Below are 20,913 nucleotides of genomic sequence, written 5' to 3'. Positions count from 1 at the left end.
ACAAAACATCACATCCAACCCATAATCATTACATTCTTCTCTCACAAAAAAACTCAAAAAAGTCAAAAAGTCCTTCCCAAACCAAGCTTTTAAGCCCAGGCTAAAATAGCCAAAAAAACTAAAAAGTTAAAAAGCTAACCCACTTCCCAAACGGAGGCTCAAAACTAAACCAAAAGAGCATTCATTATTTTTCCTCACTTTTTCTACGTGTCTTTTCGTAAAAAATTAAAAAATTAACTAAAATAATTAATTCTAAACAAACCCTTAAAATATATATTAACAAGGCTCGTCTTCAAATATATATTTTTTTTGTTGAGAAATTATAAAAAAATTAAGTCTTGAATTCCATAACAAATTAAATTTTAAAATTTTAATTATTGCAATTTAAAATATAAAATATTAATTCTAATTCTCATCCGTTGCAATTTTTGCATATTATCAGCTTAAAAAATTCAAATATTACACCAATTGTTTCACTTAAAAAAATCCATTTTTTTTTTTTATAACATACATGGCTTCATTTGGGAAGTGGGTTGACTTTTTAGTTTTTTAGTTTTTTTGGTTATTTTAGCCTAGAGTTAAAAAAGCCTAGTTTGGGAATTTTTTAATTTTTTTGTAAGAGAAATAATGTAATAATTATAAGTTGGATGTGATATTTTGTCTTATTAGACTAAAAAATCTATTTTATTTTTTGTGACTATTTTAACCAAAATAACTTCAAAACCAACTTGCCAAACGGAGGCATAAATACATTAATCTTTTAACTTTTAAAAAATTTGGCCATATTTGGGCTTCGTTAGGGAAGCCCAACCTGAGGTTTTTTTTGGCTATGTTAATCATAAAAAAAATAGATTTTTTAACTCAATAAAACAAAACATCACATCCAATTCATAATCATTACATTATTTCTCTCACAAAAGAGTCAAAAAAGCCAAAAGTCATTCTCAAACTAGGCTTTTTAACCCCATGCTAAAATAATCAAAAAAACCAAAAAGCCAACCCATTTCCCAAACAAACCTTGATTTTTTAAAAACTTGGTTAAGAAACATTTTTTAAAAAGTTAAAATTAATTTGGTGAAAAAAAATAAAATATCAAAAAAATTTATCATTTTTATATAATTTTATCTTTTTAGAGAATAGAAATAATTTTAAAAAATCAAAAATATGTTATAATATTTATTTTTGTTAAATTAATTTTTCATTTTTCGTTTCTTTTTCTTAAAAAACAAAGTAAACCTTGCCTTTGAAAATAGTCGTTTGGCAATTGGATTTTTCGGTTAGTTTTTTTGGTTTTTTGGACTAAAAAATTAGTTTGTGTTGTTTTTGTTTTTTGGTTTTTTAAAATTTTGTAAGATAAAAAATAAAATAATTATAATTTGAATGTGATATTTTATTTTTTTAACTTTTTAGCCTCTTTTGTTGGTTTGCCAACATAATTTTTTGACTTTTTACGAAAATATGTACAGAAAAGTTGAATGAATGATGTGATAACTTATAGTGACTTTTTAATTTTTTTACTAAAATTTTAAATTGCCAAAGGAAGCCTAAGAAAGCCCATACCAAACCCATCTTCACACACCATCCATAAGATATATGTAAAAATTAATTGTTAATAAAGATTCACAGCCCATCAAATTTATTAGGGTCATTTAGGAATAAATTCTTTTAATAATTTTTAATTTTTTAGCTAAAACAGGAGATGAAAAAAATTAATATAAATTTGAGATGATTTTTAAATTTTTTATTAAAAGATGAACAAAAAAATATAGTAAATGTAAATGAATTTTTAACTATTGAGTATTTTTAAATTTTTTGATTTTTAAGCCATTTTAGAGAATTCCCAAATGACCCCTTAATTTTCACCATATCATTTTTTTAAGATAAATTTATGAATAGTATTTTTTTAAAATTGTGATCGTCTCTACTTTAAAATTATAAACAAAAATCTTCATTATATTATTCAAAAGTGTATAATAATTTTTTTAAAATTTAAAATAATAATAAAATTTTATGATTATTATACAAATCTGAAATGATATGAATTAAGGATCACATCCTTCCGAGTATAGTTTCTGGAGAAAGACGGTAAAAAAAGAAAAGAAAAGTATCATAATTAAATATTAAATAGATAATTAAAGGTTTTAAAAGATAATTAAAGGTTTTAAAATAATACCATAATTATAAAAAGAAAATTAATCAAAGAAGAAAACACTAGAACGATATGGTAAAAGATGTGTATGATTAATTTGGTTTGGGAAAGTGGGTTGAGTTTGGCTTTTTCTTTATTTTTAGGGAGTGTTTTGAAAAGGTAGTTAAAAGTTAATTTTTTTAATTTTTTTTTAAAAAAAAATGTATAAAAAATATGAGAGATGATGTGATTTAAAATATATTAAAAGTTGAGAATTGAGTTTTAACTCACTTCTCAAAAGAGACATTAATTTTAGTATTAAAAAGTATCGTTTAAGTTGGAAATTTTAAATTTGTTAACTTTTATGAAAAAAAATAAAATAATTATGATTTAAATATATCATTTTATCTAATTATTTTTTATTTTATTTTATTTTGACTATTTTAAGCCAGTATCTCATGCTTAGAGGTGCTTAGTGTGGATTATAAAGAGTAATTATAACTTGTTTTAATTTAAAAATTTATGCCATATTATTTGATACAGTTTCTATTTATAATTTTTTAGATAAAACTAACTTAAATAAATTAAAAAAAATTGATTATTTAGATATTAAAAAAATATATTTTAAATTTTTACTTTTTAATTATCAACTTTTTAATCTACAGTAAATTGCACCAAACACAAACTTAAACGAGCGCAGAATTCCCCTCGTTTCTGTCTGTATTTATATCTGCCTGCGCTGCGCCTTTCTTCACATCTCTCTTTCTCACTCTCTCTCAATCCCTTCTTCTTCCGCAGTTTACTAGTTCTAATACCCATTCATGGCTCAAGGTTTGAACCCTGAAGCACCTCATTATATACCACTATCTCACAGATCACCTCCTCCAATCACCTACTCAGACCTTCCACCTCCTCCACTTCACAATCTTTCTATTCTTCCACTTTTCTCACCTTCCACCACACCAACCTTCTTTTACCATTCTCCACCACCACCACCACCACCACCACCACCTCCTCACTTCTCCACCGCTCAACCTCTCTACACCACCACCATCACCTACCCCATTCAACCGCATCACCCTCACCTACTGCCGCCGCCGCCGCCGCCGCCGCATACGGCGGAGCAATCTCGTGAGGTGCGACGAGAAGAGGCGGCGAATGAGAGAGTTGGGCGGTGTGAAACTGAATGGAGGCCTAAGAAGGGTGGACATAGCCAAAGAGAGGGTGCTACTACTCGGGCTCGGAACCCTACTAAATTTGGGAATAATCGTAATGATAAGAACCAGGTGGTGCATAAGAAGGTGGGAAGTAGTAGTAGGGTTTTTTTGAACAAACACGATGTACTTCCTCTTGAAGATGACAAAACAACTACCACTGTCATGATCAAGAACATACCCAAGGAGTACAAGTACGCTCTCTTCGTTTTAATTTTAATTTTTGTTTTATGGTTTTATGAAAAGGAAAATGCTAAAAATGATTCTAAAATGAATGATGTGGCTAAGTGTTAGACTTCTTATTTTAAAACAAAATAATTTGCTAGTTATTTACAAAATGAATTTGTCACATTATTTTTACAATGCTTTTTATATAAATTTTCTGTTTCAATAGAGTTTTCCTTAATAATTAGATGTTGTTTTTGTTGTAAATTAAAAAAAAGTTCCAATGTAATCAGTGTGTAGACATTTTCTATTTAATTTTTCTATTGTTATATCATTATTGGATTGTTGTCTTCTATTGCAAGTGTAATGATATTTAACAATAATTATAAATTTACATTTCTGTTTAGAAATAACTATTAAATGTGTAATGAGTATCCTTAATGGAGAGGATCAAAGTGCATCATTACTGTTCTTTTGTAAAATGATCAAATTTAGCAAGTAGAGATTCTGTTTCAGAACAACCTGCAATTGGTAAAAAAAAAATTTTAAAAATCCTTAGATTCTCTTTAGATGGATATTCATTTTTTTGTCTCATTTAATAACTGCCTGTTGAGTAATGTGTGTCTCATTTAATAGCTTTTGTTGGGATAAGGAAATATTTGGCATTCACTAAATATATATATATATATATATTTATCACATTATTTTAAATTTTTTTTTTTTTACATATTTTTTAAAAAAATCAAAAAATAATATTTATTTAAATCATCTCAAACATTATCGAAAGAAAAATGCTTGGGAGCACTAGGTGGCAGTGGGTCCCGCCATTAATGATGTGATGTTTTGGTGTTGGAGTTGTATTTTTTTTTTTTTTTTTACTTTTTTAATGCATTAGTGCTATTAGTGGTGATGTTTTTAGTGGGATGAATCATTGTTGTTATCGAAATAAATTTCTACTAGTTCTCTAGTTTTATCACGTGGGTTGTTCTCTCATTTGCCTGTGCTATGAACTCGATGTTTTTATTTTTTTACAGTCGTGAAATGATATTGAAATTTCTTGACGAGCACTGTAATTTGGAAAATCAAAGGAGGACTTCTGGTGAAGCAGCAGATGATGTCGTCTCAGCTTACGATTTTATGTATTTGCCGATGGATTTCAGGTAATATAGAAAACAAACATTACAAAAATTATGGATAATATCATTTTAGTATTGATGTGGTAATGTATGATTTTTACGAGTTTCTTCGTCTTTTCTTTTTCTTAAGTGAAAGATTGATTAATATTATTATGTATAGAAATTTTAAGATAAATTACACAAAAATTTGTAAAAGCACACATTAAGTTCTTTTGAGATTTTTCTATATAACAGTTTAGTTCTGAGAAGTTATTAGTTGGTGTTAGAATACGGTTGCATGGTGTCGTAATGATGTTGTGATTAATGTAGGGTCTGTGTGGAAAGAAGATTTGTGGTTAAAATAGTTACAAAAGATAAAATAAATTATTTTAGGCACAACAAATAAAACATTACGTTTAATTCATAATTATTATACTCTTTTCTTACAAAAAAAAGGTCAAAAAGTTTTTTCCAAATCGAACTTTTTAGTCTAGGTTACAATAGCCAAAAAAGTCAAAAGCCAATCCACTTCTCAAACCAACCTGTAGGAAGTGGGGTTCACGAATTTGTGTTTGGTGATTAGAAAATTCGAGGGATATGATGAATTGTAATTTGATAAGGATATTGTCACATGGCGTTACTAGAAGGATCTTTGCTAGACGGATCATTTATTTTTCCTTAGTTCTACCCGTTTAAACAATGGGAAAAGTTAGGGATAATGAAATTTTTTTATGAAAATGATCATGAAAATTTTATGATCCTTGAATTACCTTGATTAGTGTGGTGTTTTATTCTAAGTATAATCCAAGGATCACAAAGTTTTCATGATTATTTTCATAAATTTTTTTTCATGATACCTAACATTACTGTTATTAAGATATATATATATATATATATATGGATGAACGATATGATATCATATTACATGATGTAAAATTTTGCTTAGTTTTCTTATTATTAATAATTTATTAGTCAATAAATGAAAAAAATGATTTAATCATTTGTTTGATATTAAGACGTGTATTTAAGTTTATTTTATTTTTGTGTTTGGTATAAGGTGTATTAATTATAGTCTATTTAGCATTACAAAAGATAAATTGATATAGGAGTGTTTTGAGAAGATGGTAAGAAGTGATTTTTTGGCTTTTAACTAATTTTTGATTTTTTTAGACAAGTGATTTGGGAAGTTGATAAAATATTTATTTATGATGTCAAATCACAATAAAATGACTAAATTACTCCCCTTCAATTTAAAATATTTATAACCTCACCTATGTGGTACATTTTTACATGTGAGAGGTAGAATTGTAATTTGACTAATGGTTAAAAATCAACTTTTCAAATACCTTTTGGTTTTTCTACAAGCTCAAAAAAGTGGTTAAAAGCCAAGTCTCCAAAAGAGCTCATATTATGTAAGTATTTGGGAAGTCAGTATTTTACTAAGTCTTGGTTTGGGAAGCGGGTTGACTTTTTGGCTTTTTGATTTTTTTGGCTATTTTAGTCTGGACTAAAAAATTTGGTTTGGGAAGAGCTTTTTAACTTTTTGATTTTTTTGACTTTTTTTGTGAGAGAAGAATGTAATGATTATGTGTTGGATGTGATATTTTATTTTTTGTGGCTAAAATAGCTTATTTTATTTTTTGTGGTTAAAATAGCTAAAAAAGTCCCGTTTAGTTCTTGCCAAACGGAGGCTAAGTTATTTTAGTTTTTGACTATTTTAGGATGTTAAAATTTTTGTGTTTGAAAAGATAGATTTTTTTGACCTATCATTTAGAACTTCACCTATGTAATACATTTTGACTTATAAGAGGTAGAATTGTAATTTGACTAATGGTTAAAAATTAACTTTTCAAATGTCTTTAAATACAAAAAAATTACCTTTTGGTTTTTCTACAAACTCAAAAAAAGTGGTTAAAAGCCAAGTCTCCAAAAGAGGCCATATTATGTGAGTATTGGAGAAGTTATTTTAGTAGGCTATTTTAGTTTTTGACTATTTTATGATGTTAAAATTTTTGGCCTTGTTTGGTTTGTTTTTTAGAAAAAGTTTGGGAAAAAATTCACTACAAACAATTTTTTAAGAGTAATCAAACCAAACAAATTTTTCTCAAAAAAATCTTAAAATTTTGTTTGGTTACTTACCTTTGAAAATCACTCTCTCTCATATACATCAAATCAATTATTTTTTTTAAAACTCTCTCTCCAAAACAATTTTTCAAAACCATTTTTGAAAAACGACAAACCAAACAAGTTTTCGTACTTTTTATTTCAAAAATTACTCTACGAAAACAAACCAAAAATACCCTTTGTGTTTGGAAAGATAATTGAATTTTTTTATAGTTGGATGTGATGTTTGTGAAAGAAAAAAATGAAATGATTATGGGTTTGATGTAACATTTTGTTTTATTGACTATTTTAGTCTGTTTTGTCTTTTAGTGCTATTTTATTAAAAAAAAAAAAAAAAAAAAAAAAGGCTCATCCCCTGTTAAAAATTATGGGACTATTTTATTTTTTTGAAATCTCATCTCATTAAAAATTGCCACATTATCGTATGCATTTCAAGTCACAGAAGAATTATGTCTACGTCAGGTTCATCCAACGGTTGGGTTTGTTTGTTGGTGCAGATCTGGTTTTTCGAGAGGGTATGCATTTGTGAATTTCACAGAAGCAAGAGCAGTGTGGAAGTTTCATAAGGCGTGTAATAGGAAAACATGGGATTTCGTCAATTCGCCCAAGATATGCCAGATTGTCTGCGCTATTATCCAGGTTGGTATGGCTACTGCCCATTGTCATGATTGCACCAGTTCTTCTGCTTCACAACTCCATGCAATGTTTCATCATTGTCTCCTCTCCCATTTATAAAAATATTTTCAATCTTGCTACAGACCTCTAATTAGAGGTCATTCCGTACCGCTCTAATGAGCTGTCCGGGAATATAAAAAAAAAAAAAAAAAGTGAAGTAAAAGACAAAAATAGGAGAAGAAAAAGACAAATTAGAGATGCATTAGAGATGTTTTTTTAGAGGTCCAAATCATTTTTGAAATATTTTGTGTAACCCTCTCCCACTTATAATATAGAGTAGTGCTACCGACCCCCAGTGAGCCGACCTCCACTGACAACTTCCAGTGAGGTGTCGGCTTTCTATTGGTTGAAAAAAAAAAAAAAAAAATTTTTTTTTTTCTCCAATCAGAGAAACCCCCAGTACCCCACTGGACCCCCAACGCATTTTCCTATAATATAGGGGTGATACATCTCTAATACATCATTTTTATTTTGATCTATGAGATGGAAGAGAAAGAGATTGCACATGATCTATTTATGTTATTAGGAATGACTTGAGGGGTTAATTAGAGCTCTTAAATATTTTTTAAAAAATATTTTATGTAACTGATATTTTATGTCATGTGATTCAAGTGACGTAGATGTGATTAAATGGGTTTGAAGAAGTCACTTTTTGACTGGTTTGTGATATAAGTGTTCGGTCACATTAAATTAAATTTCAGTATCACTTTTATTATATATTAATTAATGAGTAGAAGGATGACATTTGGTTCCATGAAATACAGATTATATGTATGGAATGGATAAAGATCTATATAGAAAATTATATGATAGTCCATTTTTTAGACGTAGTTATGCATAAAAAAGATGTTTAATTGATAATTAAAGAAGATGTATAAAAAAGATGTTTAATTGATAATTAGAGAAGATGTGAGCAAGAAAGAATTGATTTAGATATTTTAATAAACTAGCACGTCATTCTATTTAAAAAATGGATCTAAGTTTTTGGATTTAAAGTTGGACCTTTTAAAAATTAATGATGAGACTGTTTGTTAGAATATCTTGGTAAACTTTCTTTCATATCTTTTTTTAATCTTTTGCCAATCATCTCTTTTAAAATTTATTCAGTCTATAAAGTGAATTTAAAATTTTGTATATCATTTTTCATGTCAAAAACATGTATAACAAATCTAATATACTTTTTGCAGATATACTAATTTTAAACACATTCTAATTTTAATTAATTATAATAATTATGATATATATATATATATATATATGGAGAATTTTACAATGCACACTTCTTATCATATGTATCTTTAATTATGTTATTTTTTATTTAGTTATAATTAATTTTCTACTTTAATTATGATATTATTTTGAGATTTTTTATTATATTTTATGTAGTGTTTAGTTATATATATATAAAATTTTAATTATGGCTCAGAAAGTATAGAATTATGTTATTTTTTTTAATTATAAACTGCCTATAAATAATACACTCTTTAAAAGGGTTGAGTGCCTACCATAGTCTTTCTCTCTCTCCTTATATATATATATTTGTTAAATGCATATTATTGGCTTAGTTTGGAAATGAGTTGATTTTTTAATTTTTGATTTTTTTAATTTGGGATTAAAAAATCTTGTTTGAGTTGGGATTTTGATTTTTTTAAACTTTTATAAAAAAAAAAAATTCTAATTTATATATGTTTTTTTATCTTTTATAATTATTTTAATTTGATAGTCCATGTTGACATTAAAATAAAATAAATTTGACTTTTGTTTGTCAGGGGAAGGAGGCATTGGTGAGGCACTTCGAGAGGTCCACGTTTTGGTGCGGATCGGATGAGATGCTCCCAGTATGCTTCGCTCCACCCAGAGATGGTTCTGGTGAATCCGTACACGAAACCAAGATTGGGAGGCGTATTTCTACTACCATCACCACATTCAGCGGCGTATAATGGCTCTCTCTCTCTATCTGTCAACTCACAATCACCAAATCTCTCTCTCTCTCTCAGCATGATATGATTTAAACTGACATGACAAACCTCAATCATGAATCTTAGCTCATCTAGTAAAGAAAAAGAGTTGGATTTTAGTTGTTTCAGTTAATGATGTGCCCATGGCTATACTATACATCAGTTTAGGTTTAGAGTTTTACTACAAACTACTAAGGGTTTAGGGTTAGTAGGTCTTGTTTGTTTTAGAGTAATAAGGGGTAGATTTGCCTGATCTGTTGGGGAAAGAGAGGGTGGACATTGGCACCTGTGCTTTGTAATTATGGGACTGATCAGAGGCAGGTGGTGGCGTCCACCCTTTTCAAATGAGACGGTTGTGATTTTATTTGATGGGGCATGTTGTTGACGCTGTAATTCATGACTTCGTTCGTTGGAATGCAGAAACTGTAGTGAAACATATTTTAGCCTAGTTCTTTCTTAAGGCATCTCTAACAACACATTAAGGGCGGTTTAACATGTTTGAAGAAAGTTAAGGGTTGGTTTGGGAAGTGGGTTGGTTTTTTAGTTTTTTTGACTATTTTAGTCTGGGTTAAAAAGTTTGGTTTGGGAAGGATTTTTTGGCTTTTTTGATTTTTTTGATTTTTTTTTTGTGAGAGAAGAGTGTAATGATTATAGGTTGGATGTGATGTTTTGTTTTTTGTAGCTAAAATAACTTATTTTATTTTTTGTGGCTAAAATAGTCAAAAAAGTCTCAACCAAGGCTTCCCAAATGAAGCCTAAAAAATTATTATTCTATTTAAATTATATTATCTTATTTAAATTATATTATTCTTTTAATATATTATTTTAAATTTAACTCATTTTATAAAAAATTAAAAAGTGTATTTATTTAGATCATTCTAAATAATTCTTAATTTTTTTAATTAAATTTGAATAAGAGTTTTTTTTTTTTTTTTCTCTGATAACAAGTATTTCAACGGAGAGTTTTGTAATTTTCTTAAATCACCAGTCGATTGGGTGGACCCCAATCGGTCAGTATAATTTTTTTTATAAATTTTTGTTATAAGGTAGTCATTCAAAAAGATATTTAAGGGACATCTGGTAGTGAAAATTTGACGATAATATACAATTATTTGATGAGAGACATTGATTATCAATTTGATAAAAGAAAAGTCAAATTTTGAATTTGATAATAGATTTAATGAACTGTTAAAGAAGTAAAAAGTATATATATTTTTTATTCAATTTAAATTTAAGAAGAGATTTGATGATCTATTGAAAATGAGAGTTGTTTTAAAAAATGCCAATGGTGGTTCAGCCTTCATATATGTGGCAAAATTATTTATACATTAATGTTGTCGGAATGCGTTTTATTATAATCTCCATGTGGACTCAGATGTTTTTCATTATATTATTTAAGAGTTGTGAAATAATTACAATAATTTATTATTATTTTAAATTTAAAAATAATTATTATAAATTTTTGAATAATGTAATGGAGATATTTCATTATAATTTTAAAATAAAAAGATCACAAGATGATGGGTATATGTTTTCTTTTTTTCAAGATAACATAGGTAAATTATAATTATATTTCATGAAATTTATTTAAAATATTAATTGTTTATTGTGGTTCGAAAAATTACAAATACCTCATGAGAGAGAAGTTTTTATGTGCACTAGGGCCGAGCTAGGCCAAGGCGTGGTAGTGGGCCGTTTTGTGAGTCGCGGTAAAAAGGGCCGAGTGAAAGGACCTTGCAATTAGCTTGGTCCAGTTGTGGTTGTGGTTACAACGGTCGGTATGGTGATATTTAGCTCGGTCATGGTATTCAGAACTGAGGTATTTAGGTATCTTATGATGGACCTTACTCTCGTTAGCTCGGTCAAAGCTTACTGTGGTTAGCTCGGTCTCAACGGACCAAACCAAGGTACAAGCAATGAAGAGAATAACCGAGCTAGTTGGAGCTCAGTCGTTTCTGCCGCTTTAGCATGGCCATGTTAGCTCGGTCGTTTTGTCATACTACCGAGGTAAAACCATCTCACTTGGTTTAAGCAGTGAGGGGGGTGTTGAAGGATAAACATTATCTTTCAGGAGTGTGATTCGTAGGAGAACTCTACATAGAGGAATAAGAGTCATACTAGGATTGTGCCACACAGAACTTATAAAAAGCTCATAGCAAAACCTATGGAAGAGGTAACACAACTTTGATTCTCGAATACACAGAGCTTTTGTCTATTTGTCTATTTTGCTGACTTAGGTATCGGAGAAGTATCCAGCACACACCCGTCGGCTAGCTCACGTTTGTGTTTTGAGGAAGTAAAGCGACGACGTTTAGAGGAGCGCAGACTTGATCAACAGGATTATATGAGAAGAATTATTTCTTGCTCGTACAATTGGCGCCGTCTGTGGGAATTCCAGAAAGAACAAAACCTTTTGATCGAGTTTTCCTCGCTAGTCGGAAGTAATGACGCATAATGAAGACTTGCCGCAATCTGCCATTGATGGGCAAACCCCGGAGGGGAGTGGGAGGCGTGAAAGTCTGCCCTCTATCCCTCTCATGGCGAATTTAGAGCCCCAGCGACAGAACCCCCTGAGAGATGCAAGGGGGATGCGGGCTAACAGCTCCCGTCCCTCTCAAAGTCCTGAACGACAAAGGCGGAGGTTGGACCCTCATGTCCTGGAGGATCGCGTAAAAGAACAAGACGAGTTAATAAGGAAGATGGCGGCTGACATGGAGTTAATGAAGCGCTAGATAAAAGCAAAAGGGGTGGCGACAGGAGAGGAGCGCAAAGGCAACACGCCTCCTCGCTACTCGGAGGATCGTGGTAGGCATACCACACCATTGCAAGCAGAGAGTAGGAGCCTCAGAACAGGCGACACTCAATCAAGGACTTCCAGGACTCGTTACTCCAGGTCTGAGAGAACGAGAACAGATAGGTCATATATTGAGGGAAGCACCTATCGACCCTCGCACACGCACCAGATGTCATCTAGGCACACGGAGTTGTCCAGATCATATGACTTGCGAACTGTGCTTGAAGAAAGGACACGATAGAAGGAAGATGTCAGGGCACGTAACCCGCGAAGAGTTTCAGTCCTTCAGCGGTTGGCCCTTCGGACGCATGGGAGCGTCGAGGTAAGAATGCCAATACCGTGCCTTGCTTACGAACCAACGGACAAAGCATTAGCAAGGTTGCAAAGCTAGCCGTTCGTTCCGGCAATTGAGAACGCACCACTACCTTCGGGTTTTCTCTAGCCCATATTTACTACTTATGAAGAGAAGACAGACCCCTACATGCACCTAAGCCACTTTCGCCAGGTTATGGCGGTATACAGGCGGAACGAGGCCTTAATGTGTATCCTGTTCCCATCCAGCCTGGGCGACCTAAGTTTAACTTGGTTCGAAAGGCTACCAGAAGGCAGCATCGCCTCATGGGCACAGTTGGCAGAGGCGTTCGTGACTAGATTCAAGATGAACACCAAAACACCAGTGGAGATCGACCAGTTACTCTCCATTGACATGGGCGACAAGGAGACGTTGAGATCTTACAACAACCGTTATTGGGAGACCTTCAACCAAATTGGGGATTGCCCTACAAACCTCGCCATTGCACAATACAAACGAGGTTTGCTAGTCAAAAACAAGTTGAGGGACTCGATTATTATGACGCCACCCCTCACGATGGAGGCCTTAATGGAGCGAGTGCATCAACATATTCGCGTGGAGGAAAATGGCACCCGTGCTAAAACAAAATCTGGCATAATAGCAATGCCAGATAAAAAGACTACGGCAAAAGTCAACACGGTAGAACGATCAAGCAGGAATGGGCGAGGCAGGCGGGCTAACAGAGAAGACCCAGACAAAAGGTGGTTACGAGTTCGCACTGCCATTACCACGGTGTTCAAAAACCAATCTACCAAATCCTAAGTGAGATACGAGACGAACCTTTCGTTCGATGGCCAGCTAAATTGGAAGAAGCACAAAAGGATTATGACGAGAGGGCCCGATGCACTTTCCATGATGAAAAGAGGCACCGCACTGAAAATTGTACGTCGTTCAGGCAGCATTTGGAGTAGTTAGTGGCGGCTGGGCACCTGGACCAGTACATAGAAAGAGGAACACAGCCAGCCCCCCAGAACCACAACATCCCAAACGGGATGCCGGTCGACGCCCCACCTCAAGGCGTAATTAACGTAATACATGGGGTATTCGAACCTGAGCGGGTATGTGAGCTCAGGGGAATGATAAAAAAGGCTCAGCACTTAAGGGAGGTATTAAGTGCTTAACCTGCCATTAAAAAGGAGAGAACAGAGGTCACGAATATCATATCTTTTTTAGACAGAGACTTGGTAAGGATATATTGCCCTCACAATGATGCACTGGTTGTCACTCTCCGCGTTAAGAATTTTGACATTAAACGGATTTTGATTGACCAGGGGAGCTCATGTGAGATAATGTACTACGAAACCTTCAAACAACTAAAATTGGAGGATAAAGACTTGGCACCTGCAACATCTCCCCTGATCGGATTCAACTCAATGCCAAAGTGGCCAGTGGGCAAGATAATCCTCACAGTCAGGGCAGGAAGCATGACGAAACAGGTGAAATTTTGAGTATTGAAAGTCCCTTCCACTTACAGCATAATCTTGGAGAGGACATGGCTGCATGCTATGCGATCGGTAGCCTCAACCTACCATCAAGTATTGTGGTTCCCTAACGAAGCCGGAGCAATTGAAGAGGTCTTTGGAGACCAAATCATGTCAAAATAATGCTTCGTCACAGTAAATGGCAGCCGCGCCGCAAAAGGATATGTACAGATGGTGAAAGAACCTGAGAGTAATGAATTGTTTGCGGATGTTGGCAAGGCAGCTGAACAGAAGGTGGTGGAAGACTTGGTACAGGTAAGGATAGATAAAAAGACCCAGAAAAGTTCTTTTTGCTTGGCTCGTTTTTGTCCAGCACTGAGAGGATAGAGGTCATGGAATTCTTAACCTCTAACATTGAAGTGTTCGCTTGGACGCCGTATGACATGCTTGGCATTGACCCAAACTTCATCTATCACTAATTAAATGTCCACTCAACTGCTAGACCAATTATACAGCGCACTCGCAGATCAGCACTCCACCACGCCGAGATAGTGGCAGAAGAAGTGGAAAACCTTCTAGAGGTAGGAGCTATCAGAGAAGTGTACTATCCCAAGTGGATATCCAATACAGTAGTAGTGCCAAAGAAGAATGGAAAATGGAGTGTCTGCGTGGATTACAAAACAGTCAACAAGGCATGCGCAAAAGATAGCTTTCCCTTACCGAGGATAGACTAACTGGTAGACTTGACGGCAGGCCATAATCGACTTAGCTTCCTTGATGCGTATAGAGATTACCATCAGATCGCTATGTATGAGCCTGACCAGGAGGTCACCTCTTTTACAACGCCTAGAGGGTTGTATTGTTATAAGGTCATGCCCTTTGGCCTAAAGAACGCAGGGGCAACATTCCAACAGATGGTCACCAAGATGTTTGAACCATTGTTAGGCAGACCAATGGAGGCTTACATAGATGACATGGTGGTCAAGAGCAAGGATGAGAAGGACCATCTGAGGGACCTAAGTGAAATGTTCCAGATCCTGAAGAAGAACAAGTTGCGCCTTAGTGCATCCAAGTGTGCGTTCGGCGTAAGATCAGGCAAATTCCTAGGCTTCCTGGTGACCAACCGAGGTATTGAGGCAGACCCCTCTTCGATCAATGCAATCCAGTATCTAGAGAGGCCCAACTCAGTAAAAGAAGTGCAGTATCTCACTGGCATGGTAGCTGCGCTCAACCAGTTCATAAGTCGGTCGTCAGACAGATGTCGACCATTCTTTCAAGCACTAAAGGCCAAGTTTAAGTGGGATGAAGAATGCGACCGCGCGCTAGCCTTAGAAAGCCTGAAAGAATACATGTCTTCTCCACTATTGCTAGTAACCCCGATACCTGAAGAAGAGCTCTTTTTGTACCTGGCAGTTTCGCAGTACGCAGTCAGCGCGGTGTTGGTCAGAGCGGAAGGAATCCAACACTTACCCATCTTTTATGTCAGCAAGACCTTGCTGGGCGCAGAAACTAGGTACTTGCCATTGGAAAAACTAGTTTTAGCCCTGATGATGGCCTCCAGGAAACTGTCGCACTATTTCCACACCCACACCATAATCGTCCCAACGGCTTTCCCATTAAAAGCTTTGTTTGAGAGGGCGGGCTTTTCCGGGCGAATCTTGAAGTGGGCGGTGGAATTGGGATAGTATGATATCAAGTTTCAACCTAAAATCTCAATAAAAGCTCAAGTCTTGGCAGATTTTGTGACAGAGTTCACGTTAGGAAGCCATCACATTTGCCCAGTTGACTTGACTGGTACAACAGAAAAGGGGATGAAAAGTGCCGCAGGAAATGCGCACCCCTAATACAGGATACTCAGCCACATCCCAAGGCATATCGGATTGAGGAAAGTTCAAAGGAGGCAAACCATGCTGCACTAGGGAAAGACTCATCAACAAACAAAAACTTGGTACAGTCAGATAGTGAGGGCAAACAGTAGGTGTGGACTTAGAAGAAAACATCAGCAACACTCACGACCCAAAAACATCATCCGATCCCTCAACTTGCTAGAAGTTATTCGTTGGAGAGATGTGGAAGCTCTTTGTAGATGGAGCATCTAATAGGCATGGTGCAGGACTTGGCATAGTCTTCATCTCACCAGATGGCCTAGTAGTAGAACAATTAGTCAACCTAGGCTTCCCAGCATCAAACAATGAGGTGGAGTATGAAATGCTCTTAGCAGGCCTAAAATCAACACTCATCATGAAGGCCACCGGGCTAATGGTCTATAGTGACTCCCAGCTGGTAATAAACCAGATTTCAGGCGACTACGAGGCAAAAGATGAGAGGATGGCTAAGTACCAAGAGTTAGTCAGAAAGGAGATCATGAAATTTGAGGTAGTACGGATAGAGCAGATCGGCCGTGAAAAAAACAGTAGAGCCAATGAGCTAGCAGGCTTCGCTTCGATGGCAAATATATCCATTCCACATCCATTACTAATCGACTTCCTACCAAGACCAAGTATTGAAGAACCCGAAGTAACAGAGGTATGTTGTGTCGAACTAGGCCCTTCATGGATGGATCCCATTATAGTGTTTTTAAAGGACGACATCTTACCCGAAGAAAAGAAAGAGGCCAACAAAATAAGAGCAAAATCACAGCAATTCTGGCTCTCCCCATCAATGGCCTTGTACAAAAAATCCTTCACAGGACCCTACTTGAAATGGGTCCATCCTAGCAAGGTCGAGGCATTCTTATTCGAGATACACGAAGGCGTATGCGGAAGCCACCAAGGGGGAAGATCATTGGCCTTCAGAGCAATTTCATAAAGATATTGGTGGCCATACATGCAAGCAGAGAAGTATGTCAAGAAATGCGAGAAATGTCAGAAGTTCGCACACCAAATACATCAACTAGCCAGAGAGCTTCTACCATTAACTAGCTCATGGCCCTTCGCAATGTGGGGCTTGGACATAGTAGGACTGCTTCCAACAGCACCCGGTAACAGAAAGTTCTTCTTGCAGCAACAGACTACTTTACGAAATGGGTAGAAGCAGAAGCACTCGCCTCAATAAAAGAGAAAGATGTGAAGAAGTTCGTCTGGCAGAATATCATCACTTAATTCGGCATACCCAAGGCTCTAATATCTGACAACGGCACTTGGTTCGATGGCAAAATTTTTACAGACTTTTGTGAAGAATACAAGATAGAATTCTACAACTCTACACCGGCATACCCCCAAGCAAATGGCTAGGCAGAAGCATCAAATAAAGTCGTCTTGGATGGATTGAAGAAAAGGTTAGAGAAAGCAAAACGAAAGTGGGCTGAGGAGCTTCCTCATGTTTTGTGGGCTTACCGCACCACACTTCGGCGATCAATTGGAGAAACGCCATTCTCTTTAGCTTACGGCATGAAAGCAGTAATCCCACTGAAAATTGGCCTTCCCACCATTAAAAGCAAAAAATTTGACCCAAAGTTAAATAAAGAAGCCATAGCCTTGGAACTCGACCTTGCGAAAGAAAGAAGAGAAAGAGCACTGGTTCACATCGCCTCATACCAGTAAGAGTTATCCAGAAAATATAACAAGACGGTACATCCAAGGCAATTCAAGATTGGAGATTGGATGCTGCGCAAAGTAATAGGAAACACCTTGGTACCCGGAGACGGCAAGTTAAGGCCTAATTGGGAAGGACCTTACAGAATGGTTAGATTAGTAGGAAAAATGGCATACCAATTGGAAGATAAAGACAACAAGGCCATTCCCAGGCCATGGACCACGGCCAATCTCAAACTATTTTATTTTTAGCTTTTCTTTAAACATACTTGTTTTTTTTTTTTTTTCAATAAAACAAGTAGTTTCCTTTTTAGCATAAATTGTTTTCTTCTGTAAGAGTAGTTTAGTAAGCTAGGGGCAATGAAATCAGAGTTGGCCAGAATAACCAACTTTGAACTCTCTTCAGCCGAGATCAGGATCAAGGCTGAAGAGGTTGGCTGGAAAAACCAACACTTACTTCTCCTAAGCCGAGATAAGGATCTAGGTTGCAGGACATTTGGCAGGAATAATCAAACACTTCGCTTTAGGTTGGCAAGAATAACCAACTTTGAGCTCTCTTCAGCCACGATCAGGATCTAGGTTGAAGAGGTTGGCTGGAAAAACCAACACTTACTTCTCCTAAGCCGAGATAAGGATCTGGGCTACAGGAAGTTTGGCAGGAATAACCAAACACTTCGCTCTAGGTTGCCAAGAATAACCAACTTTGAGCTCTCTTCAGCCACGATCAGAATCTAGACTGAAGAGGTTGGCTGGAAAAACCAACACTTAGTACTCTTCAGCCGAGAAAAGGATCTAGGCTAAAGAGTGGTTGGCTAAAAAAACCAACTTTTAGTACTCTTCTGCCGAGATAAGGATCTAGGCTAAAGAGTGGTTGGCTGGAAAAACCAACACTTAGTACTCTTCAATCGAGATAAGAATCTAGGCTAAAGAGTGGTTGGTTGGAAAAACTAACACTTAGTACTCTTTAGTCGAGATAAGGATCTAGGCTAAAGAGTGGTTGGCTGGAATAACCAACACTTAGTTCTCTTCGGCCGAGATAAGGATCTAGGTTGAAGAGTGGTTGGCTGGAAAAACCAACTTTTAGTACTCTTCAGCTGAGATAAGGATCTAGGCTGAATAGTGGTTGGCTGGAATAACCAACTTTAAGTATTCCTCAGTCGAGATAAGGACCCAGGCTGAAGAGTGGTTGGCTGAAATAACCAACTTTAAGTACTTTTCAGCCGGAATAAAGATCTAGGCTGAAGAGGTTGGCAGGTATGGCAAAACAGATTACAAAATTAAAACCGAGATAAGTATCTCGGCCAGAAAATGTTATACTTCATGCATTTATGGTAAGAAAAACAAGCATAGAGTTAACCGAACAAACAATTGAACAAACGAAGATTTCATTCAAAGTTCAAGTCGGTTACAAGAAGTGAGACTTTTAGCCCGGTTACACATTCTTTCAAAAAGCAAAAAGCAGAAAATACAGGATCAAGTAAAAAGGTTGTCAAGATCCGCATCCAGATCAACTCGAAGCCCGATTTCAGTAGGTAGCTCGGTCACACTTTCAACCAAGTCTTCCATCGGCGGCTTCACCTGAGCTGTCTGGATAAGGGGATCATTGGCAACGACCGGAGCATTATTGGGATTTGGGGGCTCCTCTTCTTCCTCAGCTTGAAGAAATTTTTGTTGAATGACAGTAGCATACTCCGCTATGTAGCTCAGTATGAAATGTGGATGAGGATTTTTGAAGACCTCGGTCTCCTGGCTATGATCGAGCTGCACCACGGCTGCTTTCCACCCACATTTGAAAAATATATCCTTGGCAGGTTTGCATTGCAGGATATACGTGGTTTCATTTTCTTTGTAATCGCGGTTTTCCGCGTTTTCCACCTTCTTCTCTAGCTCGGTTATCTCAGCATTCTTCTTTCTCTCAAGGTTGGCCAGCTCGCGCAGATATTTGTCTTTCAACTCGGCCGCAGCCTTTTGCTTATCTGCTTTAACTGAGATGACAAGACCGGTCAGACAGGCCATCTCGGTATGTAGCTCGGCCATTTTCTTTTTGGACTGTTCCAGCTTGGCTGATTTAGCATCGGCCTCTGCCACGGCCTGCCTAGTGGTTTTTCGAAGCTCCAACACGTGCTTGTGAGCAACGTGGTTCTTCTGTAATGCCTGTAAAAAGAGAAACAATTTTTCAGCTGAACCGAGCAAACAAATGTACAAATTAGGACAAGAAAATGAAGAACTTAGCAACACCATTGATTTTGTTGCCGAGCGAATGACCTTCAGCTCGGTGAGGTGATCGTGGTGTTCCATATCGGTTGGAAGGCAGACGCTCTTGGCAAGATTAAAGGCCAGTGAATGATCCTTCTCTACGACTACCGAGTCGGAGTCAGTGATAGGGCGGTTCTTATAGGTGATCTTTGGTACCCACTCTGAGGAGCTAGCTCGGTCAGAGCACTACGGTTGTGGGCTCGGTGATGTGGTTTGGGGAAGCATGGTTTCATCTTCATCGACAAGGCATGGCTCGGTTGTAGAAGTTCGAGCACGCTTGCTTAGCCGAGATGATGACGGTTGAGAGGTTGGAAGGGCTACTACGGCCTCTTGTGTCTGGCCGGCTTGTGGTACCTCGGCCTGATTTGTTTCGGTGATGAGGGCTCTTACTGCTATCTTTTTGGCCATCTCTTGTTCTGCAGTTAACGGAATCAGATTGATTTGAGGAAGTGTTAGATCTGGCTGTGGTGAGGGTTCCAATAAGAAGTCTGTCACTCTGGTCTTCCTCCTACTACTGTATCGTTATGTCGGTTCGAAATTGAGTAGCTGGGCCCAACCTCGTTCGTGGTATCGTAGCGCGGCACGAAGGGCATCTAAGTTGGGGTAACTGTACTGTGACTTCAGATGGTTTAAATCTACATAAAGGAAAAAGACAACGGTTAGTGCGGTTCAAAACTTTCAAACGGAGTAAAGAAATGCACAAAGTGAGTCGAGGTATGTATACTGGCTGCTCCTTTATTCCAGTAAATTCGGTCGCCCGGGATCTGGGCCTCTTGGTCTTCAAAGTTGCCTGAGACCCAGAAAAAATCGTCGTCATTTACATCTTTGTTGGGGTGTTCTTTATTATCTTTTCTCGGCGGCGTCTTATTCTTAAATAATGAACCCAGCCATCTTCGTTCTGGCCTAGAGAGTATTGGTGAAATAGCTCAGCTAAACCGAGGTTAAGGCCAAGCCGGCGATGCCATTTATTATTCGATAAGAATTGGTGGAAAGCTGGGTAGGGCAAAGTCTTGTTTGCCTAAGGAATTCACAAAGGAGTGGTTGGACGGGGAATCGAAGTCCAGCTTCTGCAATGGATATGACGTTGAAAGGGACAAAGCCCGGTTTTCCCCAGGAAATGGTGTCTAGTTCGACTAAACTAAGGTGGACATCATCGGAGATGTTGTAGTCCTTGCGGA

General features: G+C 36.2%; 1 protein-coding gene across 1 annotated transcript; it reads left to right on the top strand.

Annotated features, from left to right (window-relative positions):
- Positions 1 to 4,548: 4,548 nt before the first annotated feature.
- On the top strand, positions 4,549 to 9,361 carry LOC114263044 (protein MEI2-like 6). The gene is made up of 3 exons (XM_082907582.1): positions 4,549 to 4,667; positions 7,244 to 7,385; positions 9,191 to 9,361. The coding sequence occupies exons 1-3, from the start codon at positions 4,549 to 4,551 to the stop codon at positions 9,359 to 9,361; spliced, it is 432 nt and encodes a 143-aa protein (XP_082763708.1).
- The last annotated feature ends 11,552 nt before the right edge of the window (positions 9,362 to 20,913 follow it).

This window comes from Camellia sinensis, chromosome 2 (assembly GCF_055761805.1).
Source record: "Camellia sinensis isolate YWXY chromosome 2, ASM5576180v1, whole genome shotgun sequence".
Classification (NCBI taxonomy): Eukaryota; Viridiplantae; Streptophyta; class Magnoliopsida; order Ericales; family Theaceae; genus Camellia; species Camellia sinensis.
Note: the sequence above shows the minus strand (reverse complement) of the source record. Positions and strands in the feature narration are given on the sequence as shown.